Source organism: Spermophilus citellus (assembly GCF_964194105.1).
Source record: "Spermophilus citellus genome assembly, chromosome: 8".
NCBI lineage: Eukaryota > Metazoa > Chordata > Mammalia > Rodentia > Sciuridae > Spermophilus > Spermophilus citellus.
This window is the reverse complement of record NC_138189.1, coordinates 148,655,603-148,676,122: the sequence shown is the minus strand read 5'-3', so window position 1 is coordinate 148,676,122 and position 20,520 is coordinate 148,655,603. Positions and strand designations below refer to the sequence as shown.

General features: G+C 34.7%; 1 protein-coding gene across 5 annotated transcripts in view; it reads right to left on the bottom strand.

The window, feature by feature from the left end:
• The window catches only part of MFSD8 (major facilitator superfamily domain containing 8), a 93,328-nt gene that overhangs the window by 9,939 nt on the left and 62,869 nt on the right, over window positions 1–20,520 (bottom strand). For 3 of the 5 annotated variants that reach the window (XM_081303683.1, XM_081303682.1, XM_081303684.1), the window contains exons 2-8: window positions 19,442–19,533; window positions 17,236–17,279; window positions 10,316–10,556; window positions 8,797–8,910; window positions 5,787–5,931; window positions 4,939–4,994; window positions 1,728–1,836 (exon numbers count right to left, since the gene is read on the bottom strand). In XM_081303683.1, the coding sequence (XP_081159809.1) occupies window positions 1,728–1,836; window positions 4,939–4,994; window positions 5,787–5,931; window positions 8,797–8,910; window positions 10,316–10,556; window positions 17,236–17,279; window positions 19,442–19,533 (801 nt within the window). The remainder of the gene's footprint in view (window positions 1–1,727; window positions 1,837–4,938; window positions 4,995–5,786; window positions 5,932–8,796; window positions 8,911–10,315; window positions 10,557–17,235; window positions 17,280–19,441; window positions 19,534–20,520) is intronic. The other 2 variants (XM_081303686.1, XM_081303685.1) reach the window with 1 other exon arrangement.

The following is a 20,520-nucleotide window of genomic DNA, read 5'->3' as shown; positions in this document are numbered from 1 at the left end:
AAATAAAAAATAAACCATTGTTATTTTATTTAAATCACAGTAATTGTTAAAATGAAGTATAAGTTTTAATGATACCTTCACATTCAAGTATTTGCATCCCTTTTAACAATGACAATGGCCTACCTATGTTATAAGCAAGATTGAATAAACACATCTTAAGCATATTTTGTTGTACATACCTAAGCTTCCCTATTTATTAATATTCACTTTAATTATGTAAGTAATATAGCTGTAGCTGTACTGCAAAAAGTCTAAAAAACAGGAAAAGGAATTAAACCAAACCAATCATAACTCCTATCATTCGAACATAACTAAATCATCATGATTACTCTTTGGTTTAAACAGATCTCTCTTCTCAGTGAAGCTTTGAGTCTGGGAGGGCGGGCCTGCCAGTGACTGGTCTCCCTTGGGGGTGTTCTTTCTATATGGTGACCAGTGTTCCTCCTTAAAGAACCTCTGCAAAAGTAAATTTTTAAAGTTGTCATTTGTATATGCTGCAAGCTGTCCAGAACTGTTCTTATTTGTTTATAAAATAATGCCTATTATCTTAATTATCTTTATAAAATACACTATACTGCTAAAAAAAAAAATAAATTGTTTTATTTCCAGTGAAACGTTGCTAATAAGTATTAGAATCCTTTGGATTATTTTTCTCTTCCTCAGTCTCTTTTATCCCTACCTTTAAAAGTATATAGATTTCTCCCTACCTCTGAATTTCTCTCTTCCTTTATATGATTGTCTCCTTCCTTGCCAAGCTTCTTTTCCCACATTTCCCCTCCTCCTGTTGACTGACTACAAAATGGCATTTATATTTAAAATGTTTTTAAAAAGAACAAGTGTATTTTAAGCTTTAAAATCATGTGAGTTGATAAAGAAAACAGATTGGTAGTTTCCCAAAAAATTAAGCATGAAAGCCTGGTGTGATGGCACTGGCCTGTAAGACCAGCAACTCAAGAAGCTGAGGCCAGAGGATCATACATTTGAGGCCAGACTAGCAATTTAGCAAAACACTATCTCCAAAAAAGAAAAACAGTGTGTGTGGAGTGGGGATGTAGCTCAGTGGTACAGCACGCCCCTGAGTTCAATCTCTACTATACCCTAAAGAACTGACAGCCAAGAGTCAAACAAATATTCATACGTCAATGTTCATAGCAACATTATTTGTAATACAAAAAGTAAAACAATCAAAGTGTCAGCAGATGAATAGATAAATAAAATGTAACAATACCTACAATGGAATATTATTCAGCTTTAAAAAGTTAAGAAATTCTGATATATGCTACAATGCTAAAAACTGCTGAGGCTGGACTTGTAATCCTCCTGTCTCAGCCTCCAGAGCCGCTAGGATTACAGGCATGTGCCACGGCGCCCAGCAAGAATGTACTATCTTTATAGTCTAATAGAAAAGTATTTTTAAAATGAAAGGGCCATATGATAATTAAAGTCAATGAAGCCTACAGGAGATTTTATACTAATTTTTCTTTTTTCATAATCAAGGATTAAATACATCTAAAGTTGCCACACTGAACGCTGCATACATAAATATGGAGCTATACAGCTTAAAGTTAATTAAATCATGATATAAAATTAATATATACTTTTTACATCATAAGAAAAATATGCCCTACATTAGATATTTTATAATATCAGTATGTTTAATTAACACTGCATTAAGAAATACAAATTAATAAATAATCTGATTTAGATGAAGACAGAATAAAACTTACGTTTCAAAAAGGGCAAATATAAATAAAATCACAAAAAACAGAACATTGGTAGCCACAACAGCAACTTGATCAATATTTCCTTGGGAATCCTGAACTTCATCTATTCTTGCTATAGGTAAATAAGAAAAAAAAATTAGATTACCTATATATCTAAATTTTTCTTAAGATACTAAAATAATGTGTTACATATAGTTAATTCTATAAGTAAACATCATTTTTAGGCTTCAAAGCAGTTTAAAAATAACAGGATTTCTACGACACAAATATTTTTTCCTACAGTACTGGGCACCATAACACTCACTAAGCTACATCCCCAGTCCTTTTTATGTTTCATTCCAAGGCAGGCTCTCACTACCTCACCAAGGCTGGCCTTAAATTTACAACTCTCCTGCCTCAGTTTCTACAGGTCCTGGGATTACAGGTGTACATCACTGTACCTGTCCAGGAATAATGGTTAAATCATACTTAAAAATAATTTTTAAATGGTACTACACAAAAGTAGAGTGAGAGCTGGGGTTGTGGCTTGGTGGTAGAGCCCTTGCCTAGCATGTGAGGCACTCAGAGTCTCAGCACCACATACAAATAAATAAAAATATAGGTCCATTGACAACTTAAAAAAAAAAAAAGTAAAGTGAACCCCCAACAGGAGAAATATTTCAATTTTTTTTTTTTTTTGTGTTGCTGATCAAACAAACTAAGGCCCCACACACATGAGGCAGGCACTTCTGCCTCGAACCCCTGGCAATATACTTCAATTTTATATCTTTAGGGAACATTCTGTTTGGTATCTCTAATCAAAATGTATGTATTTTACAGAATTTGGTAATAAATGATATAGAATTCTGTAAGAATGTATTTATTTAAATTTGCTTTAAATTTCAATTGCTGATTTTTTCTATTTTACTAAATCTGAAATTTAAAATGATTTCATGAAGAATTAAAATAGTTTTACGGGCTGGGGATGTGGCTCAAGTGGTAGCACGCTCGCCTGGCATGCGTGCGGCCCGGGTTCGATCCTCAGCACCACATACAAACAAAGATGTTGTGTCTGCTGATAACTAAAAAATAAAATATTAAAAAATTCTCTCTCCCTCTAAAAAATAAATAAATAGAAAATTTTAAAAAATAAAATAGTTTTACTAAATCAGTCCCCAGTCTACGATTCACTTAAATAGACATGTATTTTTAATTTCAATGTTACATGAAATCAGTATTAATAAAAATTCTTATGCCATTTTAAAACACTGCCATTTAAAAAAAATCCTTGTTACTCATATCTTACAGAGAAATAACTAGTATTTGATGGGGTTTTTTTTATAAAGTGGGAAGGCAAAGTGAGTGTAATGAGTTCTCATCTTTGTAGTTAAACTGCACACTTAACTTGAGCTATTCCCGATGTCACTGTAATGAATGCCCCATTTACATCCACATATGTAAACCCATTATGCCATTTTGCAATTCATCCATGTACCCAGCATAAGCCATGTGAGTATGTCAAAATGTGTCACTTATGTACATTATTTTTAAGTGTGCATGTAGTTGCAGGAAGGGGTTGGTACAACTCTCCTATGACAGTAAAGTTTCTATCATTTTTAATGATGGAATCTGCCTTTCTACCTCAGCATTCTAGAGGAGGATATCCTCCTCCAATAAAAAGTAGATCTGGAAATAGTCTACTAGACTTGGGGGGAATTAGCAACTTGAGATATCTAGCTTGAGACCTTCCTTTTTTCGAACCATGCAAAGAGAACAGGTCACCTTTGTTTAGATCTTTTTTTTTTCCCTTTAAGTTGTAGTTGGAAACAATATAATTATTTTTATCTATCTATTTTTAATGTGGTGCTCAGGATTGAACCCAGGGCCTCGCATATGCTAGGCAAGTGCTCTACCACTGAGCCACAATCCCAGCCCCTTGTTTAGATCTTCTTCAAGGTCCTTGGGGCCCAAATACTGTTTTGATTATTATTTTTTTGGTAGTGCTGGGGATGGAACCCAGGTCCTCACACATGCTAGACAAGCACTCTACTCCTGAGGTATATTCCCCAGATCCCTTGTACTGTTTTGGATCGACCTCCTTGATTTTCAATCACTACCTAGAAGGCAGTCTTGACTTCTTCAAATCAACTATCAGCACTGCCCCAAGCCAAACTAGAATTTACACTGTCTCAAAAAATACAAAGAGCTGGGGATGTGGCTCAGTGGTTAAGCACCCCTGGGTTTAACCCCCAATTCATTAATAAATAAAAAAACAAGAAAAAAAAAAGAATTTTGAGGAAAGACTACATTAATATATTGATTTTGAATTCTATGTAAGTGGAAATTATCATCCCAGGATAAACCTCTATAAACTAGAATATTTTAAAATTGATTATGAACATTTTATCTAAACATGTTCTAAAATTTAAAAACAATTTTATATGAAAGTGCTTGGCAAATTAACACCGGGTCTTTTCCATAGCTTTGAAAATTCACTGAGGGTAGGGACCAGGCTACAGTTTAACATGGAAAAACAATCCCCAAGAAGGACAGTTAGCACTTAAATAATGGTGTGTTTGGTAAAATATATCCACTTCCTAGATTGGACATTATTTATGAGGCAAAGAAAGATCTAAAGGATGAAAAATGTACATTTACAAAGTATAATAAAAGAATGAAAAAAAAAAAGAGAAACCATATGGCAATAAAGAGAAACCATAAGGCAATAAAGAATTACTTGAAACAGAAAGGCACAGTTTTAGAAAACTGATTGTTCGAAAATAACACGAAATAATTCTTAGCAATTTTTTTTTGGAGGTGGGGGAACTGGGGATTAAACTCAGGGGCACTCAACCACTGAGCCACATCCCCAACTTTATTTTGTATTTTATTTAAAGACAGAGTCTTACTGAGTTGCTTAGCATCTCACTATTGCTGAGGCTGGCTTTGAACTCTCGATCCTCCTGCCTCAGCCTCCCCAGCCACTGAGATTACAGGCGTGCGCCATGGTGCCTGGCTTAGCAATGGTTTTAAGTCTGCCAACATGAGAGAGTCAAATAATTGATATGGGAAAATTTCTTTTTAAAAAAATCAATTTAGGTACCTTTCAGTTTTGAAGCTTTTTCCCAAACACCCATTATACTGTCCTCAGAAGAATAATCCAAGCAAACAACAAACAATCATTAGAAACACTTTGATAATGCCAAAGTAATTTACTCAAATAGGTGAATAGTACCTTCCTCAAAATTGATATTTTTACACTGTCGTCCTGAGTCATCCACTCGATGTTCTCTTAAAAAGAAAAATATAAATACTGTATTTTGAAAATGATTAATATAATACAGAAACAATTCAGATTTAATTCTGTTTTTTTTACATTCTGATATAGTTTCCTTAATGACTTCTGAGTAATGAAATTACTACTGATGAATACAACCAATAAACTTAAAAAGACAGAAGTTATAATTCATATCATATTAACCATAAAATGAAAAAAAAAACCCAATGCATCCAAAAGCATATGTGATCTACTTTAGTCAGTATTTTAAATTTTCAGTGATCTGAAACATTAGTTACAAATGCTTTCGGACAATTGGATAAAGCATTCTAAAGAAACAAAGTTAACAAAACATCTGTAATTTTAGAAAATTATCTCTAATATAAGAGACATACATTCCAAGCAACTTGTAAATTTAAGACACTTATCCATTCATCTACTTAAAATGCTGCTTCCGTAACATTCCCTTACTTAGAAACACATAGTCAATAGGACCAAATCTTGAAAACAAATAATATTAAATTTTTATAAAGATCAAATCTTGAATATTCAAAGATCTTCATAATCTGTGCTCATTTATCAAGTTGTCTACTATTATAGTTGCTATCACTACATACTTTAACTGATCAAAGAATGTGAACACAACTATAATAAATATCAAAAACAAAGACTACATAGGGATAATTATCTACCAATAATGACAAATCTTATTAAAACTTATATACATAGGGATAATTTTCTACCAATAATGACAAATCTTATTAAAATTTTTATCTATGAGAATTTATATCATCATCTCTAATTACCTTAACACAGTGATGATCAGAATAATGTTTAAAACTCCAACGAAGGCATTAAGTAAAGCTGGTGCTGTATACATGTCTATCTGTAGCTTAATCATATCCCATGTCACGCCCTTTTCTCCAATTAGAGCAAAACAAGTCTGAAAAACTTATTAAAATAAAATGTACACAAATGAATTATTATATGGGAGGCACAGGCTTAAAGAAAAGCAAGACATTTGTCTCAGAATGGAAGTCACATTAAGGAATCATCCATCTACATCACGCATTCCCCACAGCAGCAAGAAAATTGGTTCTTGATTGGGGGGTGGCAACAACAATTCCCTTCTTCTATTGTAAAGCACATAAAAAATAGATGAAGAGATGTGGCATTGAAATTTCATGGGGGTTGAGTAACTCAGAAAAAAAAAGTCTGAAAAGACTCCTTAAGGAGACAATAATAAGAGTGAGAGAAACTGCCGTATGTGCATCCACAAAGGACTATATCTAAGTTACCTGTCAATATCTCCTTTTTTTGCTTTTTGTTTTTGGAGGTATAGGGTGGAGGAGTGGGCAGGAGTGCTAGGCATGAACCCCAACACTTCAAGGATGCAGAGCACATGCTCTACCATGGAGCCACACCCCAGCCCCAGGATCTTCTTTTCTCAAAAAAAATTCCAATTGGAAATTTAAGTTATACAGTTTCTTCAATAAATAAATTATAAAAGTTTAATCAGTTTCATTATAACAAAGAAAACATCATATTTTAGGTCAAATATTTTAAATATCACTATTTATATACCCAAATTATATATATTTGATATAATTTAAAATTTGATCTGTGGCAAAACTGGACATCAACAGTACTGTGGTTTGCTTTCCTGTCTGAATTGTATATGAGGCTCTGTTAATCACTAGCATATAACCTTAGGGTGAGGAGGAAGTGAGATGCTGTACCTAAAGAACAGTGCCCAGCCCATAGCAAGCATTCAGTAAATGCACCACTTGTTGAGTGCTTACTACTGAAGAAGCCATCAAATCTCTTCAGGCTTCCATTTACTTATCTATAACACAAACTGTTTAAATGAGATAATCTTTCAAAACTTTGAAGGTGGTCAACAATATTCTATCTACACAAGGTATTGTGCTAATATTGAGGAGGCAGAATGAAAAATAAGAAGACCCAGGCTATGTCCTCGTGTATTTTACAGTATAGCCTTAAGGTTCAACCCGTCTACATTTGTGCTTATATTTGTTCCAGAATATTAAACCAAAATATTAGGATTCGGATAAACCTATGAATTAGACCCTATTCTGTTGAGCCTTTTTTGGCTCAAGAAAAGGAAGTAATGGGAACTGAAGGTGGGGGTGAGGTGCTAATGATGAAGTAAACTGAGTTAGATCAAAACTGATAATAGTCATAAATGTAATCAACAGCCAAAGCATAGACCAAGTATCTGGATTTTCAATATTTTCTGGACATTAAAAATGACGGTAATCGTTATACAAAATATACGCATGAAGATGTGAATTTGGTGTCAACATACCTTATATACAAACAGAGATATGATAAATTTTGGTATAAAGATATATTAAGAATTGTAATACAAAAAAAAAAAAGAGAGCTCATGTATAATGGCATAATTTGGCATGAACATACTTTATATACAGAGTTATGAAAAATTGTGCTGTGAATGGATAATTATGAATGAAATGCATTCCACTATTGTCATGTATGTAAGAAATTTTTAAAAAGTCCCAATAAACAAACAAAAAAAATTTTAAAACGCATATCATATGAAATGTCTGAAAAGCAATAATAAAGAAAAGGTACTAAAACAACAACAAAAATCAGCCAAAGAAACAAAGACATATTACATACAGGGAAACTCATTTTTAAAAAGTCATAGATATTTAACATGAAAAATATGAAATAATACGGATGAAATAATCAACCAGAACAGCATAATAACAAAAGAATCCAGTCCCAAATAAAGAATCATACCACATATTTCCAAGTATATGAAATTCTAGAATGGGAGAAAATAATGAAACGACATAATTCATATATTTGTCAAAATATCAAAGTATACTTCTAATTGGGTACATTTTATTCTATGTACATTATTTCTGAATAAAGTTGATTTCAAACACACTGGAAAAAAATGACTAATTTCTCTACTCAGCCAAATGAATTTGCCATGGGGAATTATTAGAATCATATTAATTTTTTTGTATACTTAGCAAAAGGATAGAGGCTTTGGAAGAAATAGTAAACACTTTCAACCGGGCATGAGAGTGCACACCTATAATCCCAACAACTCTGGAGGTTGAGGCAGGAGGATCACAAGTTCAAGGCCAGGCTTAGCAACTTAGCAAGGCCCTAATCAACTTTTCGAGACCCTGTCTCAAAATAAAAAATAAAAAGGGCTGTGGATGTGGCTCAGTGGTTAAGCAACCTGAGTTCAATCCCAATGCCCCACCCTACCCCCGAAAAATCCACAAAACGAAACACATTTTCATTTTCTTCAGCCGTAGAAAAGTCTTAAAGCTATGGGCAAAGGATTAAAGGGTAAAGAATCTTATAACTTTCCTTAAATACTTTAGTAAAAAGAATTGTTTCCAATAAATGGAAAAATAAACTCTTGCAAAGATGTCAGATCAAACTGATTAGTTGACAAGAGTCAGAGTTAGATCCGAACCTGAATTTCCCATTTACTATCTGGGTAACCAATTTTCTTAGGCTCTCTCTGCTTTTAGCATCCTCATCTGTAAAGTGGGACAAATGGCATTTAACTTGAGAGAACTGGTGTCAAGGTAAAATGAGCCTTGCCTCACTGCCAGATCACTTGCCTAGCACACAAAAACCCTTTGGTTCAATGCCCAGCACTGCGAAAAATTAAATAAAAATAAAAATTTAGTTTCCCTCATTTTGCCCATCAGCCAGGAGGTTTTATACTGGATTATATGTATCTTTAAAACACAAAGGTTTCCCCAATTCAAATTCAAATCATGACAAGTGAAGAGCACTTACCTGGACCTAGAATAAATCCTAATGCTTGACACGTGCTTGTATTGGCCATAGAACTTGTTCTTTCCTGAAGGGAAGTAGCACCAGCAATATATGATCTAACCACTGCAACATTTCCTAAGAAAAGACACAATAATCCACCATAAGAGAGAATATCCTTCAATTTATAACATGGCACTTAATTTGGCTCTATGCAAAAAAAGAAATGTTGGTCAACATTATAGTCACTGCTTCCTCTTTATGATCATACAAAGCATTTAAGAAATGTTTATTGAACAAATGCATGAATTAATGGAAACACAGTTTTGAATAGATAGAAAAATGACATTATAAAAATATCAAACTTTCTCCATTAAGCACTCAGAAAACTCTGAGTGAATGGCATACTACCATTTTTTTTTTTTTTTTTTTTAAGAAAGAGGAGAGGGAGAGGGAGAGAGAGGGGGAGAGAGGGGGAGAGAGAGAGAGAGAGAGAGAGAGAGAGAGAGAGGGAGAGAGAGAGAGAGAGAGAGAGAGAGAGAATTTTTTTTTTTTAAATATTTATTTTCAGTTCTCGGCAGACACAACATCTTTGTTGGTATGTGGTGCTGAGGATCCAACCCGGGCCGCACGCATGCCAAGCGAGCGCGCTACCACTTGAGCCACATCCCCAGCCCCATACTACCATTTTTTATTTGTATCTATTTTGAGACAGAATGTTGCTCAGTTGTTCAGACTGCCCTTGACCTCTTACCTTAGCCTCCCAAGTAGCTGGAACTATAGGCATGCACCACCAGGCTTACAACTATTTTTAAAGGAAAGATGTCACAAACTCTGCATGCATAGACCTGAAATATATGAAACGGGAAAAAAATCCAATAACAATTTACCTCAAGAGTTTCATTGAGCCAGGTGTGGTAGGGCATGCCTGTAATCCCAGATGCTTAGGAGATTAATACAGGAGTATCACCAAGTTCCAGGCCAGCCTGGGCAACTTACCAAGACCCTGTCTCAAAATACAAAATATAAGAGGGACTGGGGATATAGCACAGTGATAGAGAAACCCTGGATACAATTCTCAAAACCCAAAAAAGTTTTTCTGAGCACTTACTATGTTCAAGAGACTCTGCTAGGAGCCAGAGAAGATTAAAAAGTGTCATAACTATCTCTAATTGCAAAGAGCTTACCATCTGACTAGCAAGAAAGGATAAAACCATGCAAGACTATAAGAAAGTGCCAGAGAGAGATCAGAGAAAAGGAAGATCAAGGGGTAGAGTGGTGTGGGAGGGCTTCATGTAAGATGTAGAAATTAATCTGCATCTTGAAGGATAATAATGGGAACAAAGGAGAAAACCTACAGGTAATGAAACACAATGAGCAAGGCAAAGTGATAGGAAAACATATTTGCCTCTTTGTAAGAAAAGATGGGTGTGCCCAATTGTGAGATACTAGACTAAGAAGAAATAAAGCCAGGCAAGAGGGCATAAACATTAGGATGAATGTGAAGTTGATACAATTAGACATATACATACAAACATATTACCTGCTCCAAATCCCACCAATCCACGAGCGGCCAACATGTAGTATTTATTATGAGAAGCTGGAACGTGGATATATGCATACAGGCAGTTGGCTGCCACTGAAATAAAGATGGAGATGACGAGAGGTTCTTTCCGTGGTCTATGGTTAGACCATAAACCAAATATAGGTGAAGCTACCATTTGACCAATACTAAACGAAGCAATAACCCAGCCCAAAAAACTTGCATCAGCTGTCTGATCAATCTGCAAAAAAAAATAAATAAATAAACACAATGCTTTAAGAATTTTTTACCCAAGAAAGGTAAAGTTTAAATACATTTGTCTGACCATGTAAGTCTTTCTATTAAAAAACAGAAACCATTCTAACATAGAGGTTCTGAACTCTATTACAGGAAAGAATTCAAACTTCTGACATTACAATTAAATGTGCTAACAATTCACTGTGTTAGAAACAATGAGGTGCCACCAGAAATCAAAAGCAAGGGGACAAGGCAAACTGTACTTCTGACAGAGAAGCAAGTTAAGGAACCTGGCTAGCAAGGATGCCTAGGTGGGCAGTCTGCCCTTTCATATACCTCAGACAGCACTACCTGCATTCTGATTGGAAGACTTGGGATACAATCTACACTACTGGTTTATTTTAAAATTAGGGAGAGCAAAAGGGAAGGGCTATAATTGAAGTGGCTACAATTGAATCCAATTAAGGCTGAATACTATATTCTATTTCTCACACTGTATACAGCTCCCTTAATGGGAGCTTCATTTTTTTTAAATTTTTATGGAAATAAGTGGTGCATAAAAATCTTGTTGAAAAGATAATTATACTTTATATATAAATGTTTTATATATACATATAAAAATAATAACTTCATAAAAATAATGAGGTATTCCTTAATTCTTATAAATACAATTTTTTATATTTATGCTATCCCATAAACAGACATTAGTGTGTAAATCTATTACTATTATTTTTTACACTGGGCATAATGGTCAGATGGGTAAAACACAAAAGCTGACAATTCTCTTATTAAAAGTATTACTAATTCTTCCTTTCAACATACAGGGTCCATTCTGCTACTTAAAGAAGGTTTAGTTTTGGTTTTGGTTTTGATGCTACTGGGAATTGAACTCAGGGTCTCTTGCATGCTAGGCACATATTCTATCGATGACTTATATCCCTAGACCTAAAGAGGGTTTACTATCATGAAAAGTGAAGAGAGAACCAAATGACTAAAACTCAGAAAATACAACACTTTCAGAAAAATAGAAAACTTTCGTTTAGAAAAGGGACTGTGAAACAAATCAACATAAACAGTCACTTGGGGGAAACAAGAACCATTAAACTTTATAAAATGAATTTAAATAAATATAGAAAATCAACTTAAAAATCAAGAGCTGGGTGTGATGGTACATGTCTATAATCCCAAGTACTCCAGAGGCTGAAGGATCACAAATATGCAGCAGCCTCAGCAACTTAGTAAGATCCTGTCTCAACGTAAGAAATAAAAAGAACTGGGAATGTAACTCAAGGGTAAAGTGCCTTGGGATCAATCCCCAGTCCAAATAAATAAATAAATAAATAAATAAATAAAATAAACTCCCAAAGTGTTGGGTACTGAAGTTCAAAACATTGTTCTCTAAAATGCAACAGTACTGACAAAGTCAAAGTTCTAGCAATGTTAATGCTTTGCTAGGTGTGGGAAGCCATTTCTGACACGTGATTGGGTGGCTCCCGTTAAGGGTCTGAGGCGCTTTGGCTGTGTCGAAGCTTTCCCGGCCCTTTCCTGATGAGAGAGCCCATCCATGTGGGGGTGTGCCTGACCACTGACCCCGGGGGCCCAATCACTGACCCTGACCTTGGAGTGCAGCCTCCCCTCAACCTTCATTGGATGGAATTCTCCCCTGAATCTCTTGTTCCCCAATAAAAGGCTACTCCCAGGCATGTTCAAACTCTCTCTCTCCTGCTAGCCCTGAGTAATCCTTGCTGCCCTGCTGGGCGGTTAGAGGAGGGAACCAGAGAGGGGAGCCGTCTCGGACCTGGCAATATAAATAAGGTAACTGAGTCTGTGTGTTTTATCTCGATCTCATCTAGCTAACTTTATGCCTAGAACCTCATTAATGAAACCATTGCGCAGGCCGCGTGGTGGAGCTAGGAGAACTTAGATATGAATGCGTGTGTTTCAAAGCTCCTCACCTATTATTGTGCAGATTATTGCTTAAATGTAACATAAACTCTATATCAAAAACTTAAGACAGGCAATAGGGATACAAAAAAGAATAAACACAGTCCCTACCATTAAGGAGTGTCCCAACTAGGTTCTACTTAGCTCCATTTGAAAAATCCTGCTTTAATATATTATTTATATTATAATATAATGTATTTGGATTTTTTGTTTTTGTCTTCATACCAGGCATTAAAACCAGAGGCATTTAACCACTAAGTCATATCTTTAGCCCATTTTTTAGTTTTAATTTTGTGACAGGGTCTTGCTAAGTTGCTTAGGGCTTCACTAAATTGCTGAGGCTGGCTTTGAACTTGTGATCCTCCTGCCTTCACCTCCAGCGCCTGTCTGGGATTACAGGTGGGCACCACCAAGCCTAGTCACTTTAATTCTGTATCAGTCAGGTGGGGATAACCTCCTCCAGAGTTTTTATAAAAATTATTTGAGCCAACATATGTACAGTGCTTAGGAGCAGGTCACTATATTACATGCACTTAATGATTTACCTATACAATATAAGGACAAATATTTCTTAGTGTTTTCTTTTAATAATATGCCAGTTTTATTATCATGCTATATTATCATAACTTATCAACTCCCTGACACAATGAAATAAGCTATCACTCTAATTCATAATTTGTGTTCTAAGAATGTGTCTTTCTAGAGGTCATCCCCACCGTTGGGCAACACTTCACTGATGCCTGTCTGTCACCAGGGGCCAGGAGATACATATTCAGAATAGAACCAAATTCTTTTGGAAAATTTGCTGCTGTTTGTTTGTTTCTTTTGTGGGAAAAAAGTTTAGCCTAGCTTTTATCTTTCTGACAGATGATAAGCCAGATAATATTTTGCACACACTATCTTAAAAGCAAGATATCTTGCAACATACTATCATGAAATAATTAGTATCCTGAAATTCAGAAAATGTCTGCCATTTTCTAGCTGTGTGACCTTGGACAAAGAACTTGTCTTCTCAGCCCAAATTCTTCACTTGTCAAATAGGACTAACAGTAACTCCTCCCAGGGTTGCTCTGAAGTTCAAGGATGATGTAGATAAATCTTAGTACTTTCCAGATTGGCTGCACCAATTTGCAGCCCCACCAACACTGTATGAGTGTGCGTTTTCCCCCACATCCTCGCCAACACTTATTGTTGTTTGTCCTCATAATAGCTGCCATTCTGACTAGAGTGAGATGATATCTTAGAGTAGTTTTGATTTGCATTTCTCTAATTGCTAGCGATGATGAACATTCCATATATTTGTTGACTGACTGTATACCATCTTCTGAAAAGTGTCTGTTCAGGTCCTTGGCCTACTTACTGATTGGGTTATTTGTTTTTTTGGTGCTTAGCTTTTTTAGTTCTTTATATATCCTAGAGATTAGTGCTCTATCTGATGTGTGAGGGGTAAAGATTTGCTCCCAAGATGTAGGCTCTCTATTCATGTCACTGATTGTTTCTTTTGCTGAGAAGAAATTTTTTAGTTTCAGTCCGTCCCATTTGTTGATTCTTGATTTTAATTTTTGCGACTGCTGGTGGGGCTGCAAATTGGTGCAGCCAATTATGAAAAGCAGTATGGAGATTTATTGGAAAACTGGGAATGGAACCACCATTTGATCCAGCTATCCCTCCCCTCAGTCTATACCCAAAGGACTTAAAAATAGCATAATACATGAACACAGCCATATCAATGTTTATAGCAGCACAATTCACAATAGCTAAACTGTGGAACCCACCCAGATGCCCTTCAATAGATGAATGGATAAAAAAAAATATGGCATATATACACAATGGGATATTACTCAACAATAAGAGAGAATAAAATCATGGCATTTGCAGGTAAATAGATGGAGTTAGAGAAGATAATACTGAGTGAAGTTAGCCAATCCCAAAAAACCAAATGCTGAATGTTTTCTCTGATATAAGGAGGATGATTCATAGTGGGGTAGGGAGGGAGAGCATGGGAGGAATAGACAAACTCTAGATAGGGCAGAGGGGTGGGGAGGGGATATGGGGTTAGAAATGATGGTGAAATGTGATGGACTTATTACCCAAAGCACATGTAGAAAGACACAAATTGGTGTGAATATATTTTGTATACAACCAGAGATATGAAAAAAGGTGCTCTATATGTGTAATAAGAATTATAACGCATTCTGATGTCATGCATAATTTTAAAAATTAATTTAAAAAAGGCTTAGTATTATACCTGGTACACAGGAAGTTCTCAATATCATTATGAAATTTCTTGATTAAATTGATACAGTTTTGGGCAGAAGTTACATTTGTATTGGCAAAGGACTAGTTATCAGCTCACAAACTCAATAAATTTACATTTAAAAGCTGTCAAATGTCTACAGAAAGACTTGTAACTTTTCAAAATTCAACTTATTATGCAGAACATGCAGAATCATTACAAACAATCTTCTTTTGAGACTTTTGCAGGTTAAAAAGACTAGATAAGGGACGGGGGTTGTAGCTCAGTGGTAAAACATTTGCCTGGCATGTGTGAGGCCCTGGGTTTAAGCCTCAGCACCACAAAAAAAGTAAATAAAATAAAGATATTATGTCCATCTACAATAAAAAAAAGACTAGATAAAAGAAATGTAATTTTAGCAAAGAAACAGTTGCTTCTAATTTGTTAAATATCCTGTTTAAATTCCAATGACTCTGCCAATATGGAAAGAATGCTTTGTGTCATGATAATATTTTTTTTTTATATAACATAACTTTTAAAATTAACTTCCAAGGATCTGAGGATATGGGTCAGTGGTAGAGGGCTTGCAAGTACATGCAAGGCCCCTGGTTCAATTCCTAATACTACAAAAGAAATGTATGCTACATTTGTCACAGATTATGAACCAATACTGATAATTAGTATTAATGAAAGTCTGTGCTTTATTCAAATTTTCCCAGATCTTACCTAATGACCTTTTTCTGTTCTAAGATCTCACCTGGATACCACATTATATTTAGTCCTCATGGTTTTTTAAATATATATTTATTTTTTAGTTGTAATTAGACACAATACCTTTTTATTTTATTTATTTATTTTTATGTGGTGCTGAGGATTGAACTCAGGGCCTCACACATGCTAGGCAAGCACTCTACTGCTGAGCCACAACCCTAGCCCCAAGTCCTCATGTTTTTTTAGATTCCTCTGAGCTGTGACAGTTTCTCAGACTCTCCTTATTTTTTATGACTGATTTGTCTGATGTTTTCCTCATGATTAGAATAGCGTTATGAGCCTTTTAATGATATCCTTCAATGGTACACACCACCGTACAATGCAATAGCATTCCATTATACAAATGTACCACATGTTGCTTCTCTACTCATTGCTTTAAGTATCTGTTGTATACTTCAGCTTTTGGCAATTATAAATAAAGTTACTACAAACATTAGTATGCAGATTTTTGTGTGGACATAAATTTTCAAATCAGTTAGTTAAATATCTGGAAGCATAACTGCTAGATGCTACACTAAAACTATATTTAGGTTTTTTAAGAAACTCCCAAGTAGCTGTACCATTTTGCATTCCCACCAGGAACACATGATAAATCATATTCTCTCTCCCTCTCTCTCTCCTTTTTTTTTTTTTTTTTTGGGGGGGGGGGGTGATACTAGGTAGGGATTCAACCCAGGTGCTTTACCTTTGAGCTACCTTCCCAGACCCATTTTTTATTTTATTTTGAGACAGGGTCTCACTGAAAAGTATACTGAATAAACATAGACTTTTCCCCCTTGTTATTATTCTCTAAATAATAGAATTTAACCTTCTCAAGTTTTCTATGTTTATTTTTTAAATATTTTTGTAGTTGTCAATGGACCTTTATTTTATTTATTGATATGTGGCACTGAGAATCGAACCCAGTGCCTCACACATGCCAGGCAAGCACTCTGCAACAGAGCCACAACCCCAGCCCTCTATGTTTATTTTTAATATGATGCTTTATAAATTTTTTTAAATTTTTATTATTGGTTGTTCAAAACATTAAATAGTTCTTGACATATCATATTTCATACATTTGATTCAAGTGGGTTATGAACTCCCATTTTTACCCCGTATACAGAATGCAGAATCACATTGGTTGATGCTTTATAAATTAATAACAAAATCTATTACACATAAAAATAATAGAGTTTAACAAACATTTACATAGCATTTACACTTTATTAGACATAATCTAGGAATAAATAAAGTCTCTGGAGAATGTGAAGAGATTACATGTAAATTTTACTTAAATAAATCATTTTACTTAAGGGATTTGAGCAGCCATAAATTTTTGTATGCTGGGGTAGGAAGTCCTAGATATCAATATCCCAAGAAAACCAAGGGAATACTGCATATTATCTATTCTATTCATAATGTTGCCCAACAATCCAGATTAATTCCAAGGGAAAAATATGAAATTATCCCTCAGGAATATCATCTGTATATTTTGTGGATTAAGACTATGTCCAGCTATAATCCTGTCTTCTTAGTATAGCATCCATTTTACTCCAAATGTGTTCTGGTTTGCCCAAAACATATTCTGTTACTTTACTTACAAGGCTCTTTTGAGGAACTATGTTCTAAAGTTATTCTAGTAGAGATTAAACTACAGAATACTAAAGAGCCACTATAGAAAATGTTCAACTACTTAAAACTTACTACTACTACAGTTACTTATGGAAAGAACAGATAGAAATGTACAAACCTTTTGGAGATAGGGCCATATTGACATTATCACAATAGAAAACCCTGTAAAGAGGCAAACCTGGTTATTTACAATTATAACAATTTAATCACTATTACAGATAAAATTTTGGAACTACAGCATGGATTTTAAAATACCATTCTAAACCTATAAATTTGTACACACAAATGCGTAATTTATCAAAAAGTGTCATTTTTAATTATTGAAAGGAAAATGAATACTAAAGACTGAAAAAAACAGAATCATAGTACATGCCCATAATTAAGACAATAAAAGCAGAGAACCTATTTCTCCTCACTCATGTAGTCTCATCTCTAAATGGACATTACTAAAAGCTTTAAGTGTTTATAGCAGACATAAATAGAGGAAAGGCCACATTGTTAGACAGGAAGTGGCAGGCCTGTGTTCTTTGGGATAGAGAACTCACTGTAAGGGAAGACTAGGAAAAAGGAAAATGGTCACATACAGGGAGTACTGGATATAAAGAACCAAGATTATTCATGATGTACATATCTTTTAAAAATTCACTATCACTACAAGCTTTTACTGCTTAAGAACTTCAGTGATAAAATGCCAATGCTATTTATCAATTTTACTTGTTTGTTTCTCTCTCTGTATATGTGTGTGTGTTGCTAGAGATCAAATCCAGGGACTCACACAAGTACTCCACCACTGAGTTATAACCACAGCCTTATTTGTCAATTTTAAAGGTTAACCAAATCCAATCATAAATTCTAGAAAGCCTATTTGTAAAAGAGTTTAACTGAGATATAATTCACATACTATACAATTCACCCATTTAAAGTACACATTGGGTAGGCGAGTGGTGCAAGCCTGCAATCCCAGAGACTGAGGAAGCTGAGGCAGGAGGATGGCAAATTTGAGGACAGCCTTAGCAACTTAGCAAGAACTTTAACAATTCAGTGAAACCCTGTCTCTAAATAAATAAATAAAAGGTCTCAGGATGAAGTTCAGTGATAAAGGACCCCTGGGGTTAAATTCCAAGTACCAAAGGTAAATAAATAAAAAGTGTTATTATCCAATGCTGAATCATACATAGGACTGGCAGATGAGAAAAAAACAGGAATATACAAAAAAAAAAAAAAAAAAAAAAGTCTAGTAGAATGACCTACATTAAATTTATCTTCTAGGGCTGGGGATGTGGCTCAAGTGGTAGCGCGCTCGCCTGGCATGCGTGCGGCCTGGGTTTGAGCCTCAGCACCACATGCCAACAAAGATGTTGTGTCCGCCGAGAACTAAAAAAAATAAATATTAAAAATTCTCTCTCTCTCTCTCTCTCCCTCCTCTCTCTCACTCTCTCTTTAAAATAAATAAATAAATTTATCTTCTAAAAGAAACCACTTGTAAAAATCAATGCCTACAGATTTAAAGAATCTAAACTTTGAAAAAAGTTAGTTCTCTAAACATTTCACAATATTGGTAATTCTTATGTTTCCTCATCCTTTTAATTCCCCAGTACTGGGAATTAAACCCAGGGGTGTTCTACCACTGAGCTACATCCCCAGCCCTTTATTTTTATTTTGAGACCAGATCTTGCTCAGTTGCCCAGGCTGGCCTCGAACTTGTGATCCTCCTGTCTCAGCCTCTTGAGTCACTGGGATTACAGGTGTGTGTATCAACCCTCTTATTTTTAATATGGTTACAGATATTGATATTCTGAAAAGATTTCCTTATAAAATTTTACTTTTAAGTAACTATATATTTATAAATAATGATACTACATTAAAATTCATTAAGCAACACCAATTAATATTCTCATACTTTACTATTTGTATGTTATGGCAATGAGAAAACTAAATTAAGGCTCAAAGACAACAACCACATAAATAAAAAAAAAAAAAAAACAGTTAAACTAAACTACATCAAAATTTAATGACGCTTCATTCACGAAGTCGCAGCTTTTCAGGAGGGTGGGAGGTTGGGTGGGAGAATGATTTGAGCCCAGGAGTTCAAGTGGGAGTTATTTAACAAGTATAAAGTTTCAATGTTATAAGATGAGTATATTTTAGAGATTGGTTACATAACAATATGAATAAGATATGCTTAAACCACCAAATTCAGATAGGGTAAGATGATAATTTTTATGTTATGTATTTTTCACACCCTAACAGGTAATTTTAAAATATTAAACGAGGTAAAAATTAATTTTGAATTCTTAAAATTTTTTATAATGTCTAATACTTACCTACACTGCTGAGAAACATAGTAAGATACAGAATCCTAATAGATCTCCATCGGCTCTTATAATGCTCTTCAGTTTCTATAATGTCCCATTCTCTAAATGTAAAGGATAAAAAGTAATATAGGTTGAGCATCCTAAATCTGAAAACCCAAAATCTAAAATCTCTAAAATCTGAGACTTTTTGAGCATGAACACAACACCAAAGTGGAAAATTTTACACATAAACCCCACATGATAGGTCATAGTCAAAACATAAACACACTAAAAATACTGTATAAAATTACCTTTGCATATTCCAAAATCTGGAAAAATCCAAAACCTGAAGCATTTCAGATAAATCTATACAAATTGAATATCCTTGTCTCATTATGAGCAGATCTTTATGTGTTAATAATTTTCTCTTGCTTTAAGTTTGCAAATGGTATGACAGAGATGCAATTTACAAATACTGTTTTCTGCTGTACTAATCATATAAAGGAGCAAATTTTTAAAATTTCCATGGATCAGGGCTGGGGATGTGGCTCAAGTGGTAGCGCGCTCGCCTGGCATGCGTGCGGCCCGGGTTCGATCCTCAGCACCACATACCAACAAAGATGTTGTGTCCGTCGAGAACTAAGAAATAAATATTAAAAATTCTCTCTCTCTCTCTCTCTCTCTCTCTCTCTCTCTCTCTCTCTCTCTCTCACTCTCTCAAAAAAAAAAGTTTCCATGGATCACATGCAGAAAAAGTATAATTTACCCTTTATTGTATACAGATACTTAGAAGACAGAAGATAGCTTTAAAAAGCAAAACATTTGCACACCGACTATTTTGCTATTGTTGGCATATACAACTCACAAGGGGATGTAGGTTAATAGCAGTACTGTGTTTGCCAAAAAACTTTGAATTCATTATTGAAGAACAAAACAGAATCCATATTCTAAGAGGACAGGAGAAATGTGTGCTCACTGAGGGAACAGTATAATGATTTAACATCTACAGAAATAAGAAAAAAGAAACTGATTCTATAAAGATATGATCAATCAGGACAGAAGCCCCAGTAATATTGTTTTTTACAGAGACTGAAATTGCAAAGAAAACT